The following is a 24,579-nucleotide window of genomic DNA, read 5'->3' on the forward strand; positions in this document are numbered from 1 at the left end:
CTTCAGAAAGATTGGCGAAGTGTGCATTGTCACTGGCAGTCGTTATTTCGTTTTCTAGTCAATGAAGTTAATTATTGATCATATGACTGGTCAAGGGTGATCATGTGACAAGTCATTATTCGAGGTCGGTGTCCGTATCGTGATTTGACCAACCATTTTCCGGTTAGTTATACATCGTTTAATCAGCATTAAGTTTAATTGTTTCTTCACGAAGTATGGATTAACCATTGAAATTCAAAGATTATTAAAAGACTAATAACAATAGATATACTCACACGCAAAAGAAACGCAAGTCGAGTATGCAGTATACATGTTTGTTTTTTTAACAGTAAAGACAAGAAATACTAATAGGGCAAGATTGACAAAAATTTGACTGAAGACAGTTTAATGGATTAAAAGATGACATAATTGGGTTTTATTCAAATGTTAAGGGCTTACACAGTTTCGGGTCAATACCCAAAATGTCAGTCAATACTTTGTGTGACAACCATTAGCATTGATCACTGCCACACATCTCCTGTACATTGAGTGGATCAGACGATTTGTGAAGGCCCTAGGGATCCTCCTGCACACATCCAGAGCAGCTGTGCGTAGTTCATCGGCAGTTGTAGGGACTGGGAGCACATTGTGCAGACGCCTTTGAACCTCATCCCACAAGGGATCGATGGGGTTCAGATCAGGGCTGAGGGCTGGCCACGGAAGAACACGGATGTTGTGTTGAAAAGAAAGGTCACGGTAGCTCTGGCAACATGGGGACGAGCGTTGTCGTGCCGGAAAATGTGTTGTTGATGTTGTGCAAAAAATAGGTCCAAGAATCGGCCAGTTTTATACTCACTACAGTTCGTGACAGTGCGTGCATTTTCAATTTCGCGAGAAACGGGTGCATGATACCCACATAGTCATTGAAATGGTGCGTTTTGGCGATTTGTTTTTTATGTTGCGTTTTTACTCAGGGCTTCCAAAATGCAACCAAAAATATTGATAACACCATCAGGCTTCACTACATGCTATAAAACTCGTATCAATTTATGGTTCCGTGTTTGTTACCTATTTGCTTAAAACAACTTTCGTTTCTTTTGCGTGTGAGTATAATCACCTTCGATATGACACTAAATATAAAACCCACGAGCGTTATGTTCCGTTCGTATTGTTTCTATATGTCAAAGCAACGACCATGACGTCACAATCAAATGACATCACTACTGGCTCTGCTACTGAAGCTGTTAGCAATACATTTTACACTTAAGACACTACTAATTACTGTCTACAAACTGAAAAAGTTGGAAGAATGATGTTGAATGATAAATATAATCTCACCCTCATGTCTTTTGATATCAAATCTATCAAAAACACTCGTTGAAAAAAGTGGAAAAACTCCTCGGGAAGCCTCGGAGTTTTCCACTTTTATCAACTCGTATTGATATATCTGATATCAAAAGACTCTCGGGTGAGATTCTCTATATAATAGTCCAAGGAGTCTTGCTTTGAGAAACATATTGAAACTGAGTACCATGTTTTGACAGCAGAAATGTATATATGGTTGAAAACTTGTTTAAACTGGATTCACAATTAGAACACAGGTACATCGCGAGATTAATCTATTTCTTCACGGCCGTAAGATTATACAATGGTACATTATCTAAGTGAGCCTACATTACATGAGCATATGCCATATGCATTATGATTGGTTGAAAAAAATACTTTTATCGGATTCAAAGCCACGAAATCTGCCGGACTATTGACTGCGTATGAATACTTTTCTTGATAAATATCATCCCAAGGTTGGAAAATGTTGCACTCGGCAAGGTTCGACATTTTCTTGTGTTCTGCCAACAAGGCGGATCAACATCATCATGGAACGTCATCCATTGTAACTATCATGATGTCCTCGTGTAAGTCTAGACTGATGTCGAGTTACCAATGGAAAATTACCGATAACATTTTGTATTTACAATGTCGTTAAACATTGTGTCGTGAAATTTGCGTGTGTTATTTTACATTGAATACCAGGAAATATATCATTTTGAAGCCCCCGTCACAACAACGTCCACAAATCTACAAAAACTCAATGATTATCGGATAGACATACAGAACTCGAGCATATTTCCTTTGCTAAAGACATTTTGTCTGAGTGGTAGGCGGCGATCTCACTAATTTTATGTCTATCACAAATTGAAGGATTTCGGCGGCGCACTGTCGGGGTAGGGAGAGGACATTTATTTCAATAATGGATGGAGGTGTCAGAAATGTCGGGAGTACAATACATATTCGTTCAAAGGAAACATAATTCTACACTAACTGTTAAGCGGATTGTATTTCTGGGCGTACTTTATAGAATGGCTTCTGTTATGTGACAGTATATTTTGTTTTTGAACAGTGATTATAACTGTTACATTGTTTCTGTCGAGATTCGGTAGACGCTCATTGTATTGTGTTTGGACAGTGATCAGTCCAAACAGAAGTTAGAATATTTAGATGTTAGTGAGGTGTGTAAACTTCCGGTCCGGTATACCGCGGGCGGTGATAGTATGTTATAGAAACATCTGGAACTTTCCAGTATCTGGTTAGACGAAATAAATGGGACAAGAGCGTGTTTAGGTATCTCTAACACATTTCGACTCTCTCGTTTTTCATCGGTTCGGAACCAGCTTTTCTGTGAGGATTGCTCATCATTCCTAGCCCATCTCAGAAGCTTGACCACCGTCGCCACTGGGTGAATATATATTGTTATCACTGACCTTTACTATCACCACTGTACTTTTCTATTTGATACTGACCACTGCCATCATATTATTTGTGCCATCATACTGTACTGCCTCTCTATTGTATACTGCCATTATAATTGCTGTGCGGTAACTTGTGTTCATTTGTAAACCAAGTAAAATTTGTGTACATGTGATACATTTGTTGATCGTATACCGCTTGTTGGTTGTTTGTTGTTCTTCACGTATAGATTTCTGGGTTGACATATTGTTTTAATTTGGGAATCGACACGTAACACTCAGGGTCCCGTTCCACAAAGGGATCTCAGACTTAAGACGTACGTAACACCCATACTTTAACACTGACCGACAGTCGTAGAACTAACATCAGTCTGTGGAACGGTTAGCAGCTATGATCGTTGCGTTATTAACTTCCACGTCATTGATCGAAGACTCACAGTGGATGAGATCTGATGTAAAACGTTGAGTTATGTTCCAATTTTGGATAATGCGATATTGAAAATATGACATGAATATTTGTAATCATTTGAGGAATATAACCCAGGTCTTGGCGGCCGAACAACATGCACTAGCGGAAATAAATAACATTTGCTTCACATAAGGTGGTCAAAATTGAAAATAACTACATAATATTTGGTCCTTTATCTGTTCAATGATTTACAACAACAAATTCACTTACAAAACCGAGACCTGGTAAAAGGAGACATTTAAAAACCTAGTGCATGAGGAGCATGCTCCCAACAAACATGCAAACATGCAAACATCAAATTGTTAACTTGCATTAACAAATTGTGAATCACGACCTTAAAGTCGAGGATATGTCTTCATGAATATGTATTAAAAGATACGTTATCTAATTTCAGAATACAGTTAGTAACATTGAACTTTATGTGAAGCACAGTTGCTATTTTCCGCTGTGACTTTTATATACTTATGTATGACAGACGTATAATATGCGAATTTCACGTTGACAAATTATTTAGAAACGGAATATAAAGGAACCAGACTCACCTTCTTGTATGTTTTCTTGTACGTCTTCTTCAGCTGTTGTCTCTGAGAGTTGTTGCAAGAAGTCAGAACTGTGATGATGGCCCCCTCGTCCGTACCTATTTGTACGAACACGTTCTATGATATCTTTGTAGTTATATCTAAAGCCGTACCATATGTACGAATGAAATATTGAGTGAGTAAGTTGGGTTTAACGCCGCTTTTAACAGTATTACAGTTATATCACGGCGTGTCAGCTTAATGTGGGAGGAAAGCCCGAAGTGATGCAGGTTTCAGACGTTTACCGCTTCAGTGAAACCCACGAGCACGGGTATGGTGCTTACAAACCTAGAAACGGGGTGAACCGGGATTCGAACCCACAATCATAGGTTTCTGGCGCGCAAAAGGGACGCAACTCTGCACAGCGAGTCGCGGCGCCTGAGACAACTAGCCCGCCCGCGCCCCCAATGTAATATTGAGTACATCCGTGCTACGGAATTGCGCTCAACACAACGATGATCCAGTACTCTGTGAGAAATGACCCGTTTATATGAAAATCAAAACAGCAACAAAGTTACTCACTTCCCTTCATGAAATGAATAGCCATGGCTATTTTACAGAAGAGAATTCAAGCCGTGACAGTCTTAAAATCACTAATTCATCTACTACATTATCATTATTGCTGTTGTTATTGTTGTCGTAGTCGTTTTCGATGTCATCGTATTAAACACTACACAGCGCCAGAAGTGGAATAATATATATGTGTCCTTTCTCCGATATTCACCACTTCACAGTACAAGTGTTCACAGCCTTACCGATTCCATCCATCGCATCATTTAAAATCTTGCACTGCTCTTCCAGCTTGAAGTTTGTCGCCGCCTTGATCGTCCCTGTGGGCTAGAAAAGACAAGTAGGCGTGAAGAATCGGTTTGTGGGTTTAAATGTGACAGACACAAGTTGAGCGAAAAACATCAGAGGGGCAAACTCTTTACGGGAAGGCCCAGAGACCTCAGTAAACCAGATCTATCGAACTCAGTCAAGCAAAAATAACCCTTTGGGAATCTAGTGCAGAATACGTGCTTCGTAACTATTGTTTTCTTGAACGACTCTATCTGGGTATCGTGTGGTCAAAATGGATGAAAATAACATAAGACCAATCTCATTGGCTGTGAGACCACATTGTGTGACATGGAGGACTGTATTTCAAGAAAGGTTGTGAGGCGAAGACAAATGGGGTTCAAAGTCGCGAAAAGTCAAGATATTTATTGAACTTATACAACGACGTGTTTGTTTGTTTGTTTGTTTGTTTGTTTGTTTAACGCCGCACTCAGTAATATTCCAGCTATATGACAGCGGTCTGCCAATCATTGAGTCTGGGCCAGAAAATCAAGTGATTGATATCATGAGCATCGATCTACTCAATTGGGTTACGATGACATGCATCAACCAAGTCAGCGAGCCTGACTTCCCGAGCTACCATGCTGCAGTTTAACAGGTGAGGTGAAATGGGGTTTAACGTCGCGTCCAAGATTATTTCACTTATATAGCGACGTGCATGCACGTGTGTGTTTGTGTGGCTGCTTGTACTAGTCCGGACTGATGCCGATTTATAGTGCTAGCCCACTGGGATACCATGCCGCAGTTTAACATGAATACCCCACTCAGACACAGTATACTGACTCAGTGCCGACCAGTCCTTGCTTTAACCCCTTAAAGCCGAGCGCCAGACAGGGTAACAACAAGTACAATCTTTTAACGTCTTTTGGTATGAGGCGGCCGGGGATTGAACCCCTGACTTTCCGCTCTCCGGGTGGACGCTCTACCACCAGACCACGGAGGTGGTCGCAGTTTAGCAGGGATACCCTACTCACACACATTATCCACCAGGCGACCAGTCCTTGTAGTATTCCTAACCGGAGGCAGGTGTACAACAAATGCCATATTTTAACGTCTCTCGGTATGACGCTGCCGGGGATCGAACCACCAACCCTCTGGGCATGCATACGTTCTATCCACTAGACCACGACCCAGAGACGGTGATCATCATGCTGTTAATCACTAATTTCACCCATCGGGACTCACCACAAACAAAATAAGTATCAAATTTCAATGCGATCATTCAGGTAATAAAGACACCAAGTATTTGCTGAAAGGATATTCGCGTTGAGTGGAGGTCAAGGTCAGCGTAATACAGGTCAGTGAATTAAGTCACGTAGTGAATGGACATTCGGATCAGATTCTCTAAAGGAATATCCAAGACTCTTACCGGATCTAAATATGTCTATTAGCTCTAGCAGAATAAATCATATTTGTTTTCCAAAATTATATTTCTGTAGAAAACGCCTGCTCTGCAAGGCCGTGTTCAAGTTAACGAGATGGCCTCTGTCTATACAAACACCTTAACCGCTTACAACAGATCACTATCAGGATGAGGTATTGGCAATGCGGAGATACAGCTGAACCCGCTTACAAATCATATGTTTGTACAGCAGAAAATAGCTTTGTGTCTTGAAACATGCTTTCTACATGAGTATTAGTTTCAGCGATTGCATAATAGAACATTTGTCGACCGTCTTGAACTTTGTTTGGGTTTTATCCCTTGAGACCTACTTCAAATTACACGTTTATTTGTATGCTGATATAGTGTCGCCTGTGCAGCACAAGGCAATTCCAACACCAGCCGATCCAATGAGCGCAAATACCAAAGCACCACGACAGATCGGAGACCCTGCCCACACAGTTAGCATAAGAGCTCACAGTAGGGAGGATTATTGCCTTATCGAACAGGGACGAGGGTTTTTGCCCCGAACTGTTTGTTCGCAACTCACGACAGGAACAAGGAAGATGACTTTAATGGATTTTAATGCTTTGCCTAAACTCCGGATAAATATTGGACATATTTGATCTACGAGACGGGATCTTGACTCAATGGTGCCGTGGTACTGAAAGGACACTCTTGTGCTTTTTTCAGAGGTTTTATTTTGTAATTACGTGTAGAGATTAAAGTGAGACATGTTGAAGGAAATTTATAGAATATAAAGGACCCCGGTAATGATGGCAGTTTAGATGGCTTTGATGTTGGAGTGACTAATTTGTAATGACTGAAGATTGGACGTAATGAAGAATAATTTGTTGGGTGTTTTCTATTTACAAAGAAGCAACTACAACAGAAGCATGTTACATGGCTTGTACTGCATGATGGCAGTTCACTCGAAAACCTCTCCTGGAATAATTTAGGACCTTTTGTTGTTTTTGGGTTGTGGGTGTGTTTATTTATGTACATAATACAGGACATACTTAACAATGGATTTACTTACTTATTTACAGTCCCATTATAATTGCAATAATCTTTAAACCCAATTTCACCTCATCCTATTTGCACATTTTTTATATATTTTAAATTAACTTTGACTTGATGATTTAAAATGGAAGACAATTTATCATCCAAAATATACATGATATCATTTGTAGATTTCGCTGCAATGAAATTGTCTCACAATGCTTTGCAGACCACTGCAACGTCATTGTTACCATGACGTCACAATCAAATGACATCACTAATGGCTCCGCTAGTGAAGCTGTTAGCAGTACTTTTTACACTAAAGACAACTTAAAACACTTAATTATTGTCTACAAACTGAACAAAATTGGAAGAATGAAGTTTGATAAATAAATAAAATCTCACCCTCGGGTCTTTTGATATCAAATATATCAACACTCGTTGATGAAAGTGGATAAGCTCCTCGGGAAGCCTCGGAGTTTTTTCACTTTTATCAACTCGTGTTGATATATCTGATATCAAAAGACACTCGGGTGAGATTCCCTATATAATAGTCCAAGGAGTCTTGCTTTGAGATGAGTACCATGTTTTGACAGCAGACAACAATATATCAACCCCTTGTAACCAACAAAGGAACGTTTGATGCAAGGCTGTGGCAGAAATATGGTATGGAAGTGTATCATATACCTAGTCCACAAAGTAAGGAGTACAAAGCACTAACAACTACTTTATTTAATTAAGCGATAAGGGGCGGTCGGGTAGCCTAGTGGTTAAAGTGTTCGCTCGTCACGTCGAAAATCCGGGTTCGATTTCCGACATGGGTACAATGTGTGAAGCCCATTTCTGTGTGAAGCCCCGTCGTGATATTACTGGAATATCGCTAAAAGCGGCGTAAAATCAAACTCGCTCACTCACTAATTAAGCGGTATGTGTAATTTTTCATTTTCTGCCAAAGGACATCTACTGAAAATATACAAAAGTAAAGGTGTCCGTTAAAAATGTCTAGTCTGGGCAGTAAGTTGTGGCACAGAAAATCATGGGTGGATTACATTGGTACACAAAGGTAGAGGATGTTACTGATAGTTCAAGCCATTGTGGTTCTTTGAAGATACCATTGTATTATGTTGTTGTTGTGCACTGTTCAGGGGGGTGTAAACCTTGTGGTTAATTTCTACACAACATTCGACATGTCCCCAACACATCTTTGCTTGGCTATTTTGGTAACGAGAAATACTTCTTCAATTCAATTTCCTTCAGAATTCCGGGTTAGAATTGGCCCTCAGCAACCTGTGCTTGTCGTGCGAGGCGACTTAATGGATCGGGTGATCACGTTCGGTGATGTGGCTGATTCCGTGACATCGTGCCAACAGAGTGGATCATATAGCTGGAATACTGCAGAGTGCGGCGAACAAACAAGCTTTTGCCAGTGATATGTTATTTTTCATTATGCTATCATAAATCATGTCGTTTTTTGACAACTTAGAATATGGATGATATACCCATAAGTGTGTCATACACATGCAAACTTTAGAAATACTTTTTAGAAATACTTAACATAAATGTGAGTGAACATTGTTTTAAGTCGCTTTTTAGCGATATTCCCGCATTATCATGGCGGGGGACACCAGAAATGGGCTTCACACATTGTACCAATGATGGGAATCGAACCCGGGTTTTCGGCGTGACAAGCGAACACTTTAACCACAAGGTTACCCCACTATCGCCTCAACATAAAAGGTATTATACGATGATATTGTGATCAAAGACATACCTCCATTGTATCCCATGCATTGTCTTCCTTCTCGTCATCCGTATCTTTATTCTTCTTATCATTTATTTCATCGCTCTGTCCATCAGGTGATCTTCTTTCTGCCAACATGGGGGTCTTGGAGCCTGACTGCATTTTCTTTTCACCTTTGGACTTTTCCGACTTTGATTTAGTTTTAGTTCCCTTCGTATTTTTGGTATTTTCCTTCGGTTTAGATTCTTTGTGTTTATCAGCGGTTTTCTTCTCAGATTTGTCAGACTTTTCACTCTCCTTCCCCTTTTCAGCCTTTGTTTTTTCATCTTTTGATTTGTCCTTACTGTAAAAGGTTAAAGGTCAAGGTTAAAGGTCAGTGTTAAAGGTCACGGTTAAAGGTTATGCTCTTACCAAAAGGTGCCAATTGCTAAAAAGACTTCGGGACTTGAATCCGATAATGGGACCTCACAAAATACATACAACAGGTAACATTGCAAATCAATAGGTATAAAATAGACCAGACAGACTTAAATAACACTCCTTACATAGTTACATATTCACATAACCTTTGTGGAGAAAAATATTTTATTTTTATTTCACCCACATACCGACAAACATTGTTCACAAATAACATCGGTAAACTAGATCTGTCCTTATCGTATAAAATCACAATATTTATGTTCGTTAACTATTAAATGTACTTTCATGGACATGAATGTTTTGGACTTTGGCGTTTAGACAACAAAAGAAACACTCCATTGGGTTTAGTCATGGGAATACTTCAGTATGGTCGGATTTCAAATTGAAACTTAATTCCATCTAAAAGTCACGTCCCCACGCTTGCAAATATCGTAACACAACATCAATACAATTCTATCTCTGCGTCAAAGGAAAAGATCGCGTGTCAGACCACCCACCTAATTTCGGCAGGAATAATGCCATAGGGTAATTCCTTGCGTGGTGTCGACGCCGCACAATATCACATTGTAATAAAACATCAATCTTTGCATCGGCAGAGTCAATCATAGAAGCCACAAATAAAAGAATTGATGTAAATAAAAACGTGCTGTTGTCTCATTTATTGGCCTGCATTATTGAGTTACAGTGTCAACAGAGATTAGCGGGAGGGGTTAAGGGGTGAAGCTTGGAACCATCAATATTGTGGATGGAATAATTGTTCGTTCTGTTTGTTGTTTTACGCCGCACCCAACATTCCTAAGAAAAAGTCATATGATTCGTATATATACTGAGTGAGTGAGTATGGTTTTACGCCGCTTTTAGCAATATTCCAGCAATATTACGGCGAGGGACACCAGAAATGGGCTTCACATATTGTTTAACTTTAACCACTAGGCCACCCAACCGCCCTTATGAGTGAGTTTTCTTTAGATATAAATCCACTGATGCTTGAAAGGAAGGGGGTGTCGCATTCATATTGAGTCGCATTTTTGGCTAGGGACCAGCGGTCGCCTTCTTTTGGAGACGCATTAATTTCACGATTTACAGTATATGGATTTACAAAGCGTGCATACCAGTTTTTCATTTATACATCCATAAAATGTAAGAAAATATTGAGGCCAATTCTTAAATAATCTTTATTCTTTATCAACCAGTGGTTGATAGTATGAGCAACGTCCCACCCGCCCGGTACGATTGCATGCTGTCAACCAAGTAACCGAGCCTGACCACCCTTTCCGACATGAAACAGAGTGCGTGAGTGCCTTTTCTAACACGGGCCCTGGTGAGTGAGTGAGTGAGTGAGTGAGTGAGTGAGTGAGGGTATATCAGAAATATTCCTGCTTCATGTTACAAAGAAAAAAAGGGAATTCGAACAATGATTTCTGATCCTTGCACGGCTAAGGGCCGCAACTCTACACATATTCTACGCATCTGTTACGTGGACGAAGATATGGTGTGTGATCATCGTGTATGGAATGTTCTCAGTGACATGATGTTTGTGCTTGACCGTAGAGCCATTGGGTGGGTCTTCTTTATTGATATAATATGTTTTTGCTCTAATCTGCATTTCTGGTGTGCTAAAAGCGGCGTAAAACCCAACTCACTCACTCTAATCTGTGTGAGTGAGTTGGGTTTAACGCCGCTTTTAACAGTATTACAGTTATATCACGGCGTGTCAGCTTAATGTCGGAGGAAACCCCGAAGTGATGCAGGTCTCAGACGTTTACCACATCGGTGAAACCCACGAGCACGAGTATGGTGCTGACAAATCCTGAAACATAATGGGGGCGAACCGGGATTCGAACCCACAACCATAGGTTTCTGGCGTGTCCAAGGAACGCAACTCTGCACAGAGAATCGCGAAGCCTTAGGCGACTGGGCCACCCGTGCCCCCCACACCGATCTGAATAACATACATTTTAGCAGTCACCAATATCGACATATATATTGTTATGCGCTATCTAAATCAGCAACAACTAGTCAATGTCGAACGAAACACACTGTTCAATAAAGCATCTTCGATACATGTGGTCGAGATCTAAATAGAATTACATTAATAGTAAAGTGTATTCAAAATTGACATTTACGTGACCTGGTTTGGTGTCACACTTACTCTTTCCAGTGGTTTTTTTCTTAAGTAATTCCCATATTGAGTGAGTTTGCGTTTTTCAGTTATATCAAGGCGTGTCACCTTCGTGTTGAAGGAGAACCCGATGTATGCAAAGACATTTGCCAATTGGGTGAAACAAGTACAGATTCACTTTTGTTTTGTTGTTTGTTTGTTGTTTAACGCCGCACTCAGCAATATTCCAGCTATATGATTGCGGTCTGAAAATTATCGAGTCTGGACCAGACAATCCAGTGACTGACTTCATGAGCATCGATCTACGCGTTGGGGGTGCTGCTCAACGCCGCATTCGGCAATATTATATGGCGGCACAATTAGGACGCGATGACATGCATCAACAAAGTCAGCGAGTCCGACCACCCGCTCCCGCCAGTCACCTCTTATGACAAGCATATTAGGTTGCATAGGGGAACAGTATATGGAATAAAATTCAGATTGATATATTCAATCTGTCGACATACATTTGGAAAATATGTTTTCCACCTAACAATACGAGTTTGGAACTGATACATAGGGGATTTATAATCGGAACATGGCAAGGATTCGAACCCACGTTAAGCAGATACTGCACGGCAAAGGGAGGCAATCCTGCACAGCGAATTGCGGTGTCCTAAGCGACTATACTACTCATCATTACCTAAAGATCACACCTTTCACAAAGGACGACTATTTAGGTCCTTAGCAAATGGTGAGTAGTATATTATCAATAAACATATATATATAGAATCATACTCTCATTGCACGACCTACGTCGTGTACGAACTATTGTGATAGGGAATTTAACCCAAGATGATAAACAGAACAGTGGTGATATTTGACCCCAGGCATTTGAGCACAATCCAAAACTAATCCGAGCCAAAACACTAACATCAAATTGCATTGTATAGATATCACATTATGACCTGCGTAAAGGACTCTGCTTCGTGACGGTTACGCCGTGCGCATCTCCAGAGTCTAATTGTAGCTTGTGAAGAACGTAAAATAATTCAATTTGTCGTGAAAATACCGATTTCGACCTCCTTGCATATTCCCTGGACGTCATGTCGGGATATAAATTGTATTTGGCCATGTCACGCCGCAATATATAACTTCTAATTACAGACAGTGCGATGCCAGAACGATGGCCCGATTCGTTTAACCATGCTTCACGTCGCCTGATATGTCGACGAAGTCGTGAGTCCAACGTCTCATTGGCATTACTCACGTCCAGTTCAATATACATCTTCGTTCCCGCCCCCATCCATTTCTTAAAAGAATTCACACTTGAAGTTTCCTCTTTTTCATATTCTCACAAGAAATGATCATGTTGAATTAAGTTCTGTCTGCCCTCGTGGTACAGTACCGTTCCCCTTAGGTCCCAGTAATTGCAATATGACACTGCATGTTGCGTTAGAAGGCCTTCGTTATTGACGTGGAAAAAATCCACGCGTGTTAAAAGTCAAACAAAAACATACCCTGTCGACAAATTGCTCCCACGTTCGACACTGAGGATGAAAACATATAATCATAACATGAGATCGCCGATATTTCTTGCACTGCCTTAGGTTTTCTTTGTTTTCTTGAAAGAAGCGAGCGATGTATCTTGTACAACAAAATATTATAGATATTATAACAGCTATTAAGTTTTATGGTAGGCATGTGGAAAGAATTTCTAAATTTGACGCTTCAGTGACAAAAATAATGTCCGAGGTAGTTCCCTGTTTCGACTTATACCATGTGTTCTAATGTTGCTGTTTATCATGTAACCAATTGACTTGCCTTTGCATGCGTTTGTGACAGGTGTCGACAGCAGCTCACCTTTTCGTAACACCTGGTATCATCACTATGTATTATGTATATTAATAAACACATGCTCCGGGAAAAGTCGGAATCGTACTGAGCGCTCTGCTTTCATGGAAAGGGTCGCTTTTATTTATATTACTGATAATGATTATCTGTTTTGATCTGGGATGCTGTTATCCTAAGAGCGACGTGGGTTGACGCACCATGGAACAGTATTTGAGTTATTTCACGGCGTGTCATCTTACTGTGGAAGAAAAGTGATGCAGGTCTCAGAAATTACAATTTTGACACCCACAAGTAGGGTATGGTTCTGACAATCAAAATGATCAAGAAAACAGTTCTAAGACTCCGCAACCACAAATCGGTCTCATTTTCTGAAACATAATGCGCAGTGGATGCAAAAACCATTGTTTGGCTTCAACTCTCAAAGGACATATTCAAACATGTTCTGCCTTAAACAATACTCCCAACCCCCACAGATGAGTGGTCTATAAGTCACCATTACATAAACTGGGCTTCTGTCAGAAATAAAACGTATGGTGGTTCTGACAAAGATTTTAAATTAACAAGAGTTGGCGTTCTCTGCCTACACAATTAACACAACCGATGTCCATCAAACTCTCAGCACTTGCGATCGTATTTCAGGGAAGCTTGTCCTGGTTTTGTGAGTGCATCTTGCAGAACTATCAGCATTTCTTCAACTGAACAACACATTGTTGCCAACGCGTGAAGACACAAAAGACATTGGCTATTTATGCATCATGTTTTTGTGGACGTCCATACTGTCGGTAGAGGCGGATGCAGGATTAATTAACGTGTAGTCTGAATCCTTACTTAACATTATCGTTACCAACATGGGGGGGGGGGGGGGGGGGGGCTTGTATGGTGGAATGTACCCACCACTGTTCCTGCAAATATCCCAACCTGGGTTACCTACACTATGCAATGCTGCAATCGAACCTTCGTGATTGTAAAACAAGCAAACGTCTTTATTTAATATCGTGTATAAAATAATTTAGGGACATCTTAGGTGAGGTGAAATTGGGTTTTACCTTGCGTTTAAGATTATTGCAATTTTATATGCGACGTGCATGCATTTGTGTGCGTGTGTGTATTTGTGTGTGTGTGTGTGTGTGTGTGTGTGTGTGTGTGTGTGTGTGTGTGTGTGGCTGCTTGTACTTGTCGGCACAAATGTCGGTTTTATAGTGCTAGCCAACAGAGATGTCATGCCACAATTTAACAAGAATACCCAACTCAGACACATTGCACTGACTCCGAACCGATCTGTCCATGTTTACTCCCTTGATGCCGAACGCCAGGCAGGGTAACAAGAAATACCTTCTCTTACAGTCTTTCGGAATGACAAGGCCGGAAATCGAATCACCGACCTTCCACTCCCCCGGCAGACGCTCTATCCACTGGACCACGAAGGCGGTCGAAAATCTTAGGAAATCTATTGTTCTGATATATTAATTTCAGCTAATATAAGAATTCCATTAGCATCTGGTTTACGACTTACTGTGACAGGTTTAGGCATATGTCAAAACTTGATATAGTGATCAAAATACCTGATTGTGTGAACACAATAATAACGACAATGTTTGCTTGGATATATTTCATTGTTTTGCTCTCATCCCAGGTGTTTCGTGATCTTAAAGATGTAAAAATGAATCCTCCGTAGCTTTTAAAGGTTCAGATTTCAAACGGTAACGAAACGGAAGCATGTGTGTTGATACTGTGATGTAGATATTGGCATTCCTTTCAGATGACCCTGTCTCTGATTACAGAGGAACTGTTGGTGTGGACAGTGCTGCGGCCGCTGATTTTACAGATGTTACATGAGCTTCAAGTAGAGGCGATTTCGCACAAGTTGTAGTTTGGTTCATTGAATCCAGATTTGAATCTGATCCTTATATATGTACATTGGTTCTTGGGACGGAATCAAGATATCATGGATACATCATACTGTCAGCTTATTGAAAGAGACACCAACGTGTCATGGACAAAGCTTACTGAAAGAGACACCAACGTGTCATGGACAAAGCTTACTGAATGAGACACCAACGTGTCATGGACAAAGCTTACTGAAAGAGACACCAACGTGTCATGGACAACGCTTACTGAATGAGACACCAACGTGTCATGGACAAAGCTTATTGAAAGAGACACCAACGTGTCATGGACAAAGCTTACTGAATGAGACACCAACGTGTCATGGACAAAGCTTATTGAAAGAGACACCAACGTGTCATGGACAAAGCTTACTGAATGAGACACCAACGTGTCATGGACAAAGCTTATTGAAAGAGACACCAACGTGTCATGGACAAAGCTTACTGAATGAGACACCAACGTGTCATGGACAAAGCTTACTGAATGAGACACCAACGTGTCATGGACAAAGCTTATTGAAAAAGACACCAACGTGTCATGGACAAAGCTTACTGAATGAGACACCAGTGTGTCATGGACAAAGCTTACTGAAAGAGACACCAACATGTCATGGACAAAGCTTACTGAATGAGACACCAACGTGTCATGGACAAAGCTTACTGAAAGAGACACCAACGTGTCATGGACAAAGCTTACTGAATGAGACACCAGTGTGTCATGGACAAAGCTTACTGAATGAGACACCAGTGTGTCATGGACAAAGCTTACTGAAAGAGACACCAATGTGTCATGGACAAAGCTTACTGAATGAGACACCAACGTGTCATGGACAAAGCTTACTGAATGAGACACCAACGTGTCATGGACAATGCTTATTGAATGAGACACAAAGATGTCTTGGACAAAGTTTACCGAATGTAACAATGAAGCAAATATACTACTCAAGAGAAGTTAAAGAACAGTTGATTCTTTTATATTAATATTAGTCAATTTATGATGGAATGACATTTCAACTCTTGTAATATGAAAGCTTTGGCTGTTCTTTAAAGTTTACATTTATTATCAACTACTGTTCCCTTGCTGATACACCTAGTGGGATAGTCTTGTATATCTCCAGCACGAAACATATTTTCATATCTTTGTATAGTTGCCCTATTACTTTCCTGGTTGTCCACATGTCGGTTGGCATAAGCATTAGTATGATGTTTAAATATTCAAATCTGTTCCCAGAATCGCTATATATGACTACATTATACTCAAAAACGAATTTTCATTTACACTAACAATGGAATGATTTAAACATCAAAATATCAAACTCTTTTGTAAGGGAAAATGTGAATGATGTTAGGGTTCTGGGAAGAATCGGTCCAAAGCATCAGTTGGTGATTGGGTGATTACATGCTGCCTACAAGATGCTGTAGAACCATGTCCTTCAGCGTCAGACAATATTCACTCACTCACTCACTGAGTAAGAGTCAAAATGTGCCATTATTTGATTCCATCATAGCATAGAAACTCATCAGCATGATGAAAGGTGTCAGGCAACAAATCAACAATTACACATTTTTAAGAAAACTGGTGGCAGGGCATGCTTGCCCTTCTGGGAACACCTGTTGTCATAACTGGTTTCTAGTCATCCTTTCATACAATCTTCATGACTTTTGTTCCGTGTAAGCAGATAATTGTGACTGGTTATTCTCTGGCCTTGACATTTTAACTTTGCAAGTAGGGGATAGGAGATCTTCAGACTGGCAAATACAACACATTGGTATTTCATAATGATTTTGTCCATGTATATTAAAATAGTGACAAAAAAGGCCCCCAGTAAAGTTTGAGAAATCGTATGTAGATAATTGCTTATGTGTGATGTGCGTTGTGAACTTTAAAGTGCTTGCAAACATCAATTTAAAAACAAAAATCATTGAACAGGTAATTAGTATTTATGAATATTGGATAGTAAATTGGCACTCACTCTCATGTTTTTTAGTGTGAAACACTGGTCAATAATTAGCAAAGCTACTATATGCTACTAGACTCTACTAATGCCACTGCCACTTGATATCAGCACACTCTGGGAGATTATGTATTAGGGCTGGGACGGGTAACTCGGGTACCCACAGGACTACCCAGACCCCTGGTTAGTCACGTGATATATTGTTTAATGACAAAAATCATGTTGAACTCTATGGTTACACTACAAGTCACTAATGTTCGCATTTCTTTTCTGACTGTGCACCCATTCCTTCCGATTTTTCATATGGTTGAATAAAGATATAACTTAATTCAATTTCAGTGTATGAATGACCAGACTGTTCTAAAAACGTTTTGCCAGGGCTATGCTAAAGATGTTCCAAATCAGACATTTGAGACATCTCCTGAGACCTACAGTGGGTACCCGGGTAGGGTAGTGTAATACGGAGGTGGGTACCCGGGTAGGGTAATAGGGAGGTGGGTACCCGGGTAGGGTAATAGGGAGGTGGGTACCCGGGTAGGGTAGGGTAGGGTAATAGGGGGGTGGGTACCCGGGTAGGGTAGTGCAATAGGGAGGTGGGTACCCGGGTAGGGTAGGGTAGGGTAATAGGGGGGTGGGTACCCGGGTAGGGTAGTGTAATACGGAGGTGGGTACCCGGGTAGGGTAATAGGGAGGTGGGTACCCGGGTAGGGTAGGGTAGGGTAATAGGGGGGTGGGTACCCGGGTAGGGTAGTGTAATAGGGAGGTGGGTACCCGGGTAGGGTAGGGTAGGGTAATAGGGGGGTGGGTACCCGGGTAGGGTAGTGTAATACGGAGGTGGGTACCCGGGTAGGGTAATAGGGAGGTGGGTACCCGGGTAGGGTAGGGTAGGGTAATAGGGGGGTGGGTACCCGGGTAGGGTAGTGTAATAGGGAGGTGGGTACCCGGGTAGGGTAATAGGGAGGTGGGTACCCGGGTAGGGTAGGGTAGGGTAATAGGGGGGTGGGTACCCGGGTAGGGTAGTGTAATAGGGAGGTGGGTACCCGGGTAGGGTAATAGGGAGGTGGGTACCCGGGTAGGGTAGGGTAGGGTAATAGGGGGGTGGGTACCCGGGTAGGGTAGTGTAATAGGGAGGTGGGTACCCGGGTAGAGTAATAGGGGGGTGGGTACCCGGGTAGGGTAGTGTAATAGGGGGGTGGGTACCCGGGTAGTAAATTTGGACTCGTCCCAGCCCTATTATGTATACATACTGGTTTCCACACCACTGACTGGTGAGTTACTCCAACATGATAAATCATCTTTCACTTTCTAAAACAAGTGAATCTGAAATAAGTGACTAAACCTTTCCATATCCAATAGAAATCTCTGCATAAAAGAGTTGATTGTAGGATTCAAAACCACTGCCAACAAAAAACATGCATCAGGACTACATGACACTAAAACAGAAAAAAACATATCTATTTTAACAACTACATAACAAAATCATAATAACAGAAGTAAATAAATAAAAAAATGAATATTTTATTGAAACAAACGCAAACATGCATATCACAAATGACGTTCTCAAGTGCCAATGTTGAAGGTTCCAGAGACAAAGTATGTGAAAATTGTTTTATGCAGTATTAGCAATTTTTGAGGGACACAAGAACATTCAATACCTGCATAGTTGTTGTGAAGTTTTATGATAAGCATATCTTAAGTGTTTTGTCAGGGATATAACCAAATCAACTAGGAGCAGTTTCTTTAAAAAAAAATTCTTCTCTTTTTCTTGGCATATTCATTCAGAGAATCCATAAAAAATTTAGAGAAAACTCTGCTCCTTTTATGCAACAGAGCACTTCAAACATAACAAGTTTTTGTGTGATGATTTAAAATGAATACAGCATGTAGTTTGCTGATTTGGTAAAAATATATTTTTTGGACATATTTTGTAAAAACATTGGCACTTCATGCAGAAGAAAGAACATAATGCTGAGAAAAACATGAGAACAGAGACATTAATATTGATTAATGCTTGCATCGTTGAAAGAAAAGACAATAACAACTATATAACTCATTCACCAAGCAACTATGGCCAGATTTACAGGCAACAGTCATGATACAAAGCTTTAAAACTTAAAATGAAAAATACATAACATATGACACATTATACTAATCACTTTCTTTACTTGTTAAATGTTTCATACAAATTATTTACTCTTTATAATTTCTACACCAAATTGACATCTTTAATCCGAATGGGATACATTCATATTGGTAGCCCTTTTACTGAATGTATTTTTGTGTACATTTAGCACTATTATGCAATACTAATTTTAACTATTGTGTAGGATGGTAAGGATACTAAATCTTGCTTTATCTCACCTTAATATAGGTCATTCTGCATTTGACATTGTTTTGAGCTTAGGAAGCTTACAAGCTTACATACAGATAAATACTGACTGAAACAGCCTAATTAGATAAGGACATATATATATACAATATTATGACAATGGAGACCAAACAAAATCAGTAAAACTACTTCATATAAATCTATTGTTTGGTATTGTACAATTCTTAATATTCATAATCACATCACTAACACTTGATTATGGAAGCAACAAATTGCTAGAAATATCAAAAATATATATATTCAATCACGGAATAATATGTTGCATCATCAAAATACATTCTTGGTTAATGAATAAATTTATGAATGGTAATGCAATGAGCATCCTTTTCCAACGATACCTTAACCATTGATGTTAAAAAATACCACAACAATCAACCCTGAATTGTGAACAATAACTTCAGTTTCAACTTAGACGGTCTGAAAATAAATGTCAAGTTTAAACTGAACTTGATATAAAGAGTGAAAAGCAGTCATTGGTAAAGGGATTGGGTGGTCACGCTCGCTCTCCCAATTGCATGGATCGATGCTCATGATGTCAATCACTGGATTGTCTGGTCCAGACTCGATTATTTACAGACTGCCGTCATATAGCTGGAACATTGCTGAGTGCGGCATTTTAAAGCCTTTCACAATTCCACTTTCTTTTGGTCCGTTTAGTGAACCAATGATTCTAAAGTAAGATCTATGAAGAGCATATTAACACTAGTGCGGACAGCCTAGTCTTGCTACAGTAATAATCCATGCAAGATATGTGGGTACAACCCTAAACCAACCACTGAGATTAGCACTGACAAAAGTTATGGCAGACCCAGCAGGGGTGCATGGATACATACCCTTCTTTGACAACCTGTGTTAATACATATGTATTGTTCATTTCATGATTTGGGTAATGTGCAACCAGTTTTCAAAATAATGTATTCATATAAACAACATAATTTATAATGCACCTGACTTCCAACTTGGATAGCTGTTCACAATATCATTACTCCATCATTGGATCAGTGTGCTTTCAAATTTCATTCTCAGCTCCCTGGGGAGTATACAACACAAGCTGCCTATGAGGTGCTCATGCATTAACAAATTATAATTTGACCATCGAAGTCTTATTTACATTTGCAACATTAAGTCAGTGTCTTATTTATATGTGAAACATTAAGTCAGTGTCTTATTTATATGTTCAACATTTAGTCAGTGTCTTATTTATATGTCAACATTTAGTCAGTGTCTTACTTATATGTGCAACATTAAGTCAGTGTCTTATTTATATGTGCAACATTAAGTCAGTGTCTTATTTATATGTGCAACATTTAGTCAGTGTCTTATCTATATGTGCAACATTTTACAACATTTTAATTTTGTTATATAGTGTGGTACACATCTGTGCAAGACAACAAGTTGCATTTGGAATCCATGCTGTTGCTGTGATACATCAAACATTACAACATCAAACATGTCCATGTCCTCAAACTGTCAAACATCATCATCATCATTTTGAAGATGCCATTTCCATTCAAGTGGCTAGTTAGACTAACATGAATGTAAAGAGCTAAACAAAAACTATGAAGTAAAATATAAATTCTAATATTAAAGCTACTAATTTGATACAGCTTCATATTCTGGTTGCCATGACGATTTTCAGTTTAGAAGACATGGACAGAAGGTGAGGCGGTGTCGGATGAGGTGAGATTCAAGATGGCTGTCGGTCTTACTTCTCCCCAAGAATGGTCAACAATGTCCGCTTGTAGTGCCCAGAACACTCCGCATCTACTTTCTCCCGGAGACTCTTTCCATAAAGCTCGGCATACTTGGCTTTGATGTCAGCCAAGTCAATCTATGAATTTAATTAAATAATTAAATATACGCAATTAAATCTAAAACTATCATAACAAATACAAGTATGGATTGTTTTAAACTTAAAAACAGTAGAGCTGTTATATTTTTCCAGTCATGTACACTTTAACATCATAATGCTATTCAATTGATTTAAACAAACAGATCTTTCTGATACACAGGACATTCATATAACTCTATGAACAAATTGGTAAGTGTTCTTAAAATAAAGAAAAGGGTATCATGTGTCCCCAAAATGTTCAGTCTTATATCCTGTAATACATGGTTTTGAAATTTGAAACCAACAGCAGGCAGCACCTGTTTGTCTGGCCAATATACCTTTAGCAGTATCGCTAATTAAAATATAAAAACAGGTGTGCACAGCTTGATCCTACGATTACTTCCTTTGAAAAAGATACATGTATGGCAGATGAATATATAACTGTTAATGAAACACTCTATTCACTCGCTCACTTGCTCACTCACTCACTCCTGAAGATCCGGGGTAGAATAAATCTTCAGCCACCCATGCTTTTTGCAAGTGGCGACTATGCTTGTCGTAAGAGGCAACTAATGGGATCATGTGGTCAAGCTCGCTAACTTGGTTGATGCATGTCATTGTAACTCAATTGTGTGGATCGATGCTCATGATGTCAATTGCTCGATTGTCTGGTCCAGACTCGATTATTTACAGACCGCCGTCATATAGCTGGAATATTGCTGTGTGCGGCATTAAACAACAAACAAACAAACAAAAACTCACTCACTCACAAAAGTACATCTAACTTCCAAGCTAGTCTTAAGAAACAATAGAAAATTAGTTGACTACAAAAAACAGTATACAAATGACACTTAAAATAGTCAAATTTGAAGTATTCTCTTCAGGATTTTTCTCATCAACATACTATCTCCTGCATACAGGTGAACTTAATATCTCCAGAATAATTATCTCCCCTTACCTCCGACCTTGACACAAGAATCCTAATAAGTCGTGTATCATTAGTGCCAAGCCCCTTGAAACCTTCATGTAGGCGAGCAGCATAAAACTCAATTGGGTCCTCAAGTGCTTGTGCTGAAAGAAAGTTTCTCGTTTAGTTACATGTTTAGATTCTGGCTGATGAAACTGAGCACCTACAAAGTTCTAAGCAAGATTACCTGCCTGTCCAAAATCATATATCACATATGTACCAGACTTGGATCATTTCAGGGTGAATAATATATTTTGCTCGTGTAAATGTCACATTGCAAACATTTCAGCTGTATTCCATGCTCAAATATTCCATGATGCCTGTGGCAAATCTAATTTCCCATGTAAAAAGATGACATGTTCAGGGCTATTTATTTTTTGTTTCTCCACAGATTTTTAATGGTTAATACGGCAAGAGTATGGCCAGAGGCAAAATATGAAGATAGAGAAAATGTTAATTGGGTTACTCTCCTGAAAAATCCTCTTGAAATATACTTGTTAACTAAAGTACTGAACAGTGACAGAGGTATTAGGTGTTTTTTGTATCTTGAATCTTCATGGCAACATTTATACTTTGAGAATTTGTGGTGGGAATGTTTTAATGTGTCAGTCACATGTTCTATTACATTTTCATTTGCTACTTTATTTTGATTCATTTTTGTAGATGTTGCGAGAAAATTGACTTTTCTATATCAATGTTATATTATCTGGCTGGCTGTCGCATCATGGTGAACAAAGTTTTAATTTCTTTTTGTTCCAGCAACATTAAAGACTTTTTCGCAACAATTTGTATTTCATAGAATCATTAAAGGTTTGCTGTCATGATTTAATTATTCTTAACTTAATCATTAAGGAAAGACCAATATAATTCTATACTTTACAGATCTCTTCATCACTTTGCTCATTTAGAGGCAGGAGAATTATTCAGAGAGGATTTAAAGTTAATTACCAAAAGAACTGCTAAAACAGCATTTGTTTGGTAACAAACTATTTAAGCTTTTTTTAGGGGGTATGGGGTACGTGTTCAGAATTTAGAGTCATAAATAAAACAAGAAAAACATTTGGACAGGTCCAGTTGTAACTGTTTTGTTGTATTTTCACATGAACAGCAGGATGAAAATGCTCTAGAAGGGTCATCAACAAAGTTTTAAAACACACTTCTATGTCCGAAGCAATCAGTTCTAATTTGCCCACACGGAACTGAAAAATAGACTGTGGGTTTTCATTTGGTTGACTTCATTTTTTCTCAGCAAGTGTATTGTGTAAACATGTTTTTGTCTCAGTGAGGGCTTTGCTAGGGATCCTGTCACTCACTTAGTGATGGTTTTGCTAGGGATCCTGTCACTCACTTTGTGAGAGCTTTGCTAGGGATCCTGTCACTCACTTAGTGATGGCTTTGCTAGGGATCCTGTCACTCACTTAGTGATGGCTTTGCTAGGGATCCTGACACTCACTTAGTGATGGCTTTGCTAGGGATCCTGTCACTCACTTAGTGATGGTTTTGCTAGGGATCCTGTCACTCACTTAGTGAGGGCTTTGCTAGGGATCCTGTCACTCACTTAGTGAGGGCTTTGCTAGGGATCCTGTCACTCACTTAGTGATGGCTTTGCTAGGGATCCTGTCACTCACTTTGTGAGGGCTTTGCTAGGGATCCTGTCACTCACTTAGTGATGGCTTTGCTAGGGATCCTGTCACTCTCTTAGTGATGGCTTTGCTAGGGATCCTGTCACTCACTTAGTGATGGCTTTGCTAGGAATCCTGTCACTCACTTAGTGAGGGCTTTGCTAGGGATCCTGTCACTCACTTAGTGAGGGCTTTGCTAGGGATCCTGTCACTCACTTAGTGATGGCTTTGCTAGGGATCCTGTCACTCACTTAGTGATGGTTTTGCTAGGGATCCTGTCACTCACTTAGTGATGGCTTTGCTAGGGATCCTGTCACTCACTTTGTGAGGGCTTTGCTAGGGATCCTGTCACTCTCTTAGTGAGGGCTTTGCAACCTGTGACCTTCTGCCAACACCTTCAGGATTTTCATCAGCATAAATACTTGTTTGGATAATTGTCCAAATTATTGGAAAACATTCCTGACTTATCAGTAAACAAATGGATGTCATTTGCTTTGAGTAAATTTAAGCATTAGTATCTACACATTCCATTAAAACACTTCGACAAATGTTTGAGAGAGTGAATGAGTGATTTAGGAGATAAACCCACTGTGTTTTCAGTGTTGAGCTAGGTTACCTCTCGATTTAACTGCACTAAATTGAGTTTGGAATAGAATGTGTAGCATGTGGTTTCAAATGTTAATTTTAGCTGGTTAAATCTACAGGTAATCTAGCTCTCTATTGAAAATATGGTCTGTTTTATATCTCAATTCTACCACAACAAAATAAAACACGGACTGAGGAAAGATTGAAGCAGCATGGTTTAAGTTCAATGTTTTCAGCG

General features: G+C 39.7%; 1 protein-coding gene across 1 annotated transcript in view; it reads right to left on the bottom strand.

Annotated features, from left to right (window-relative positions):
* The window catches only part of LOC139442857 (uncharacterized), a 134,316-nt gene that overhangs the window by 30,325 nt on the left and 79,412 nt on the right, over window positions 1-24,579 (bottom strand). The window contains exons 24-28 of the mRNA XM_071223760.1: window positions 22,126-22,238; window positions 21,046-21,167; window positions 8,762-9,074; window positions 4,526-4,607; window positions 3,735-3,829 (exon numbers count right to left, since the gene is read on the bottom strand). Of these exons, the coding sequence (XP_071079861.1) occupies window positions 3,735-3,829; window positions 4,526-4,607; window positions 8,762-9,074; window positions 21,046-21,167; window positions 22,126-22,238 (725 nt within the window). The remainder of the gene's footprint in view (window positions 1-3,734; window positions 3,830-4,525; window positions 4,608-8,761; window positions 9,075-21,045; window positions 21,168-22,125; window positions 22,239-24,579) is intronic.

The sequence above is a fragment of the Haliotis cracherodii genome, unplaced genomic scaffold (genome assembly GCF_022045235.1).
Source record: "Haliotis cracherodii isolate W230 unplaced genomic scaffold, xgHalCrac1.p SCAF_5, whole genome shotgun sequence".
Classification (NCBI taxonomy): Eukaryota; Metazoa; Mollusca; class Gastropoda; order Lepetellida; family Haliotidae; genus Haliotis; species Haliotis cracherodii.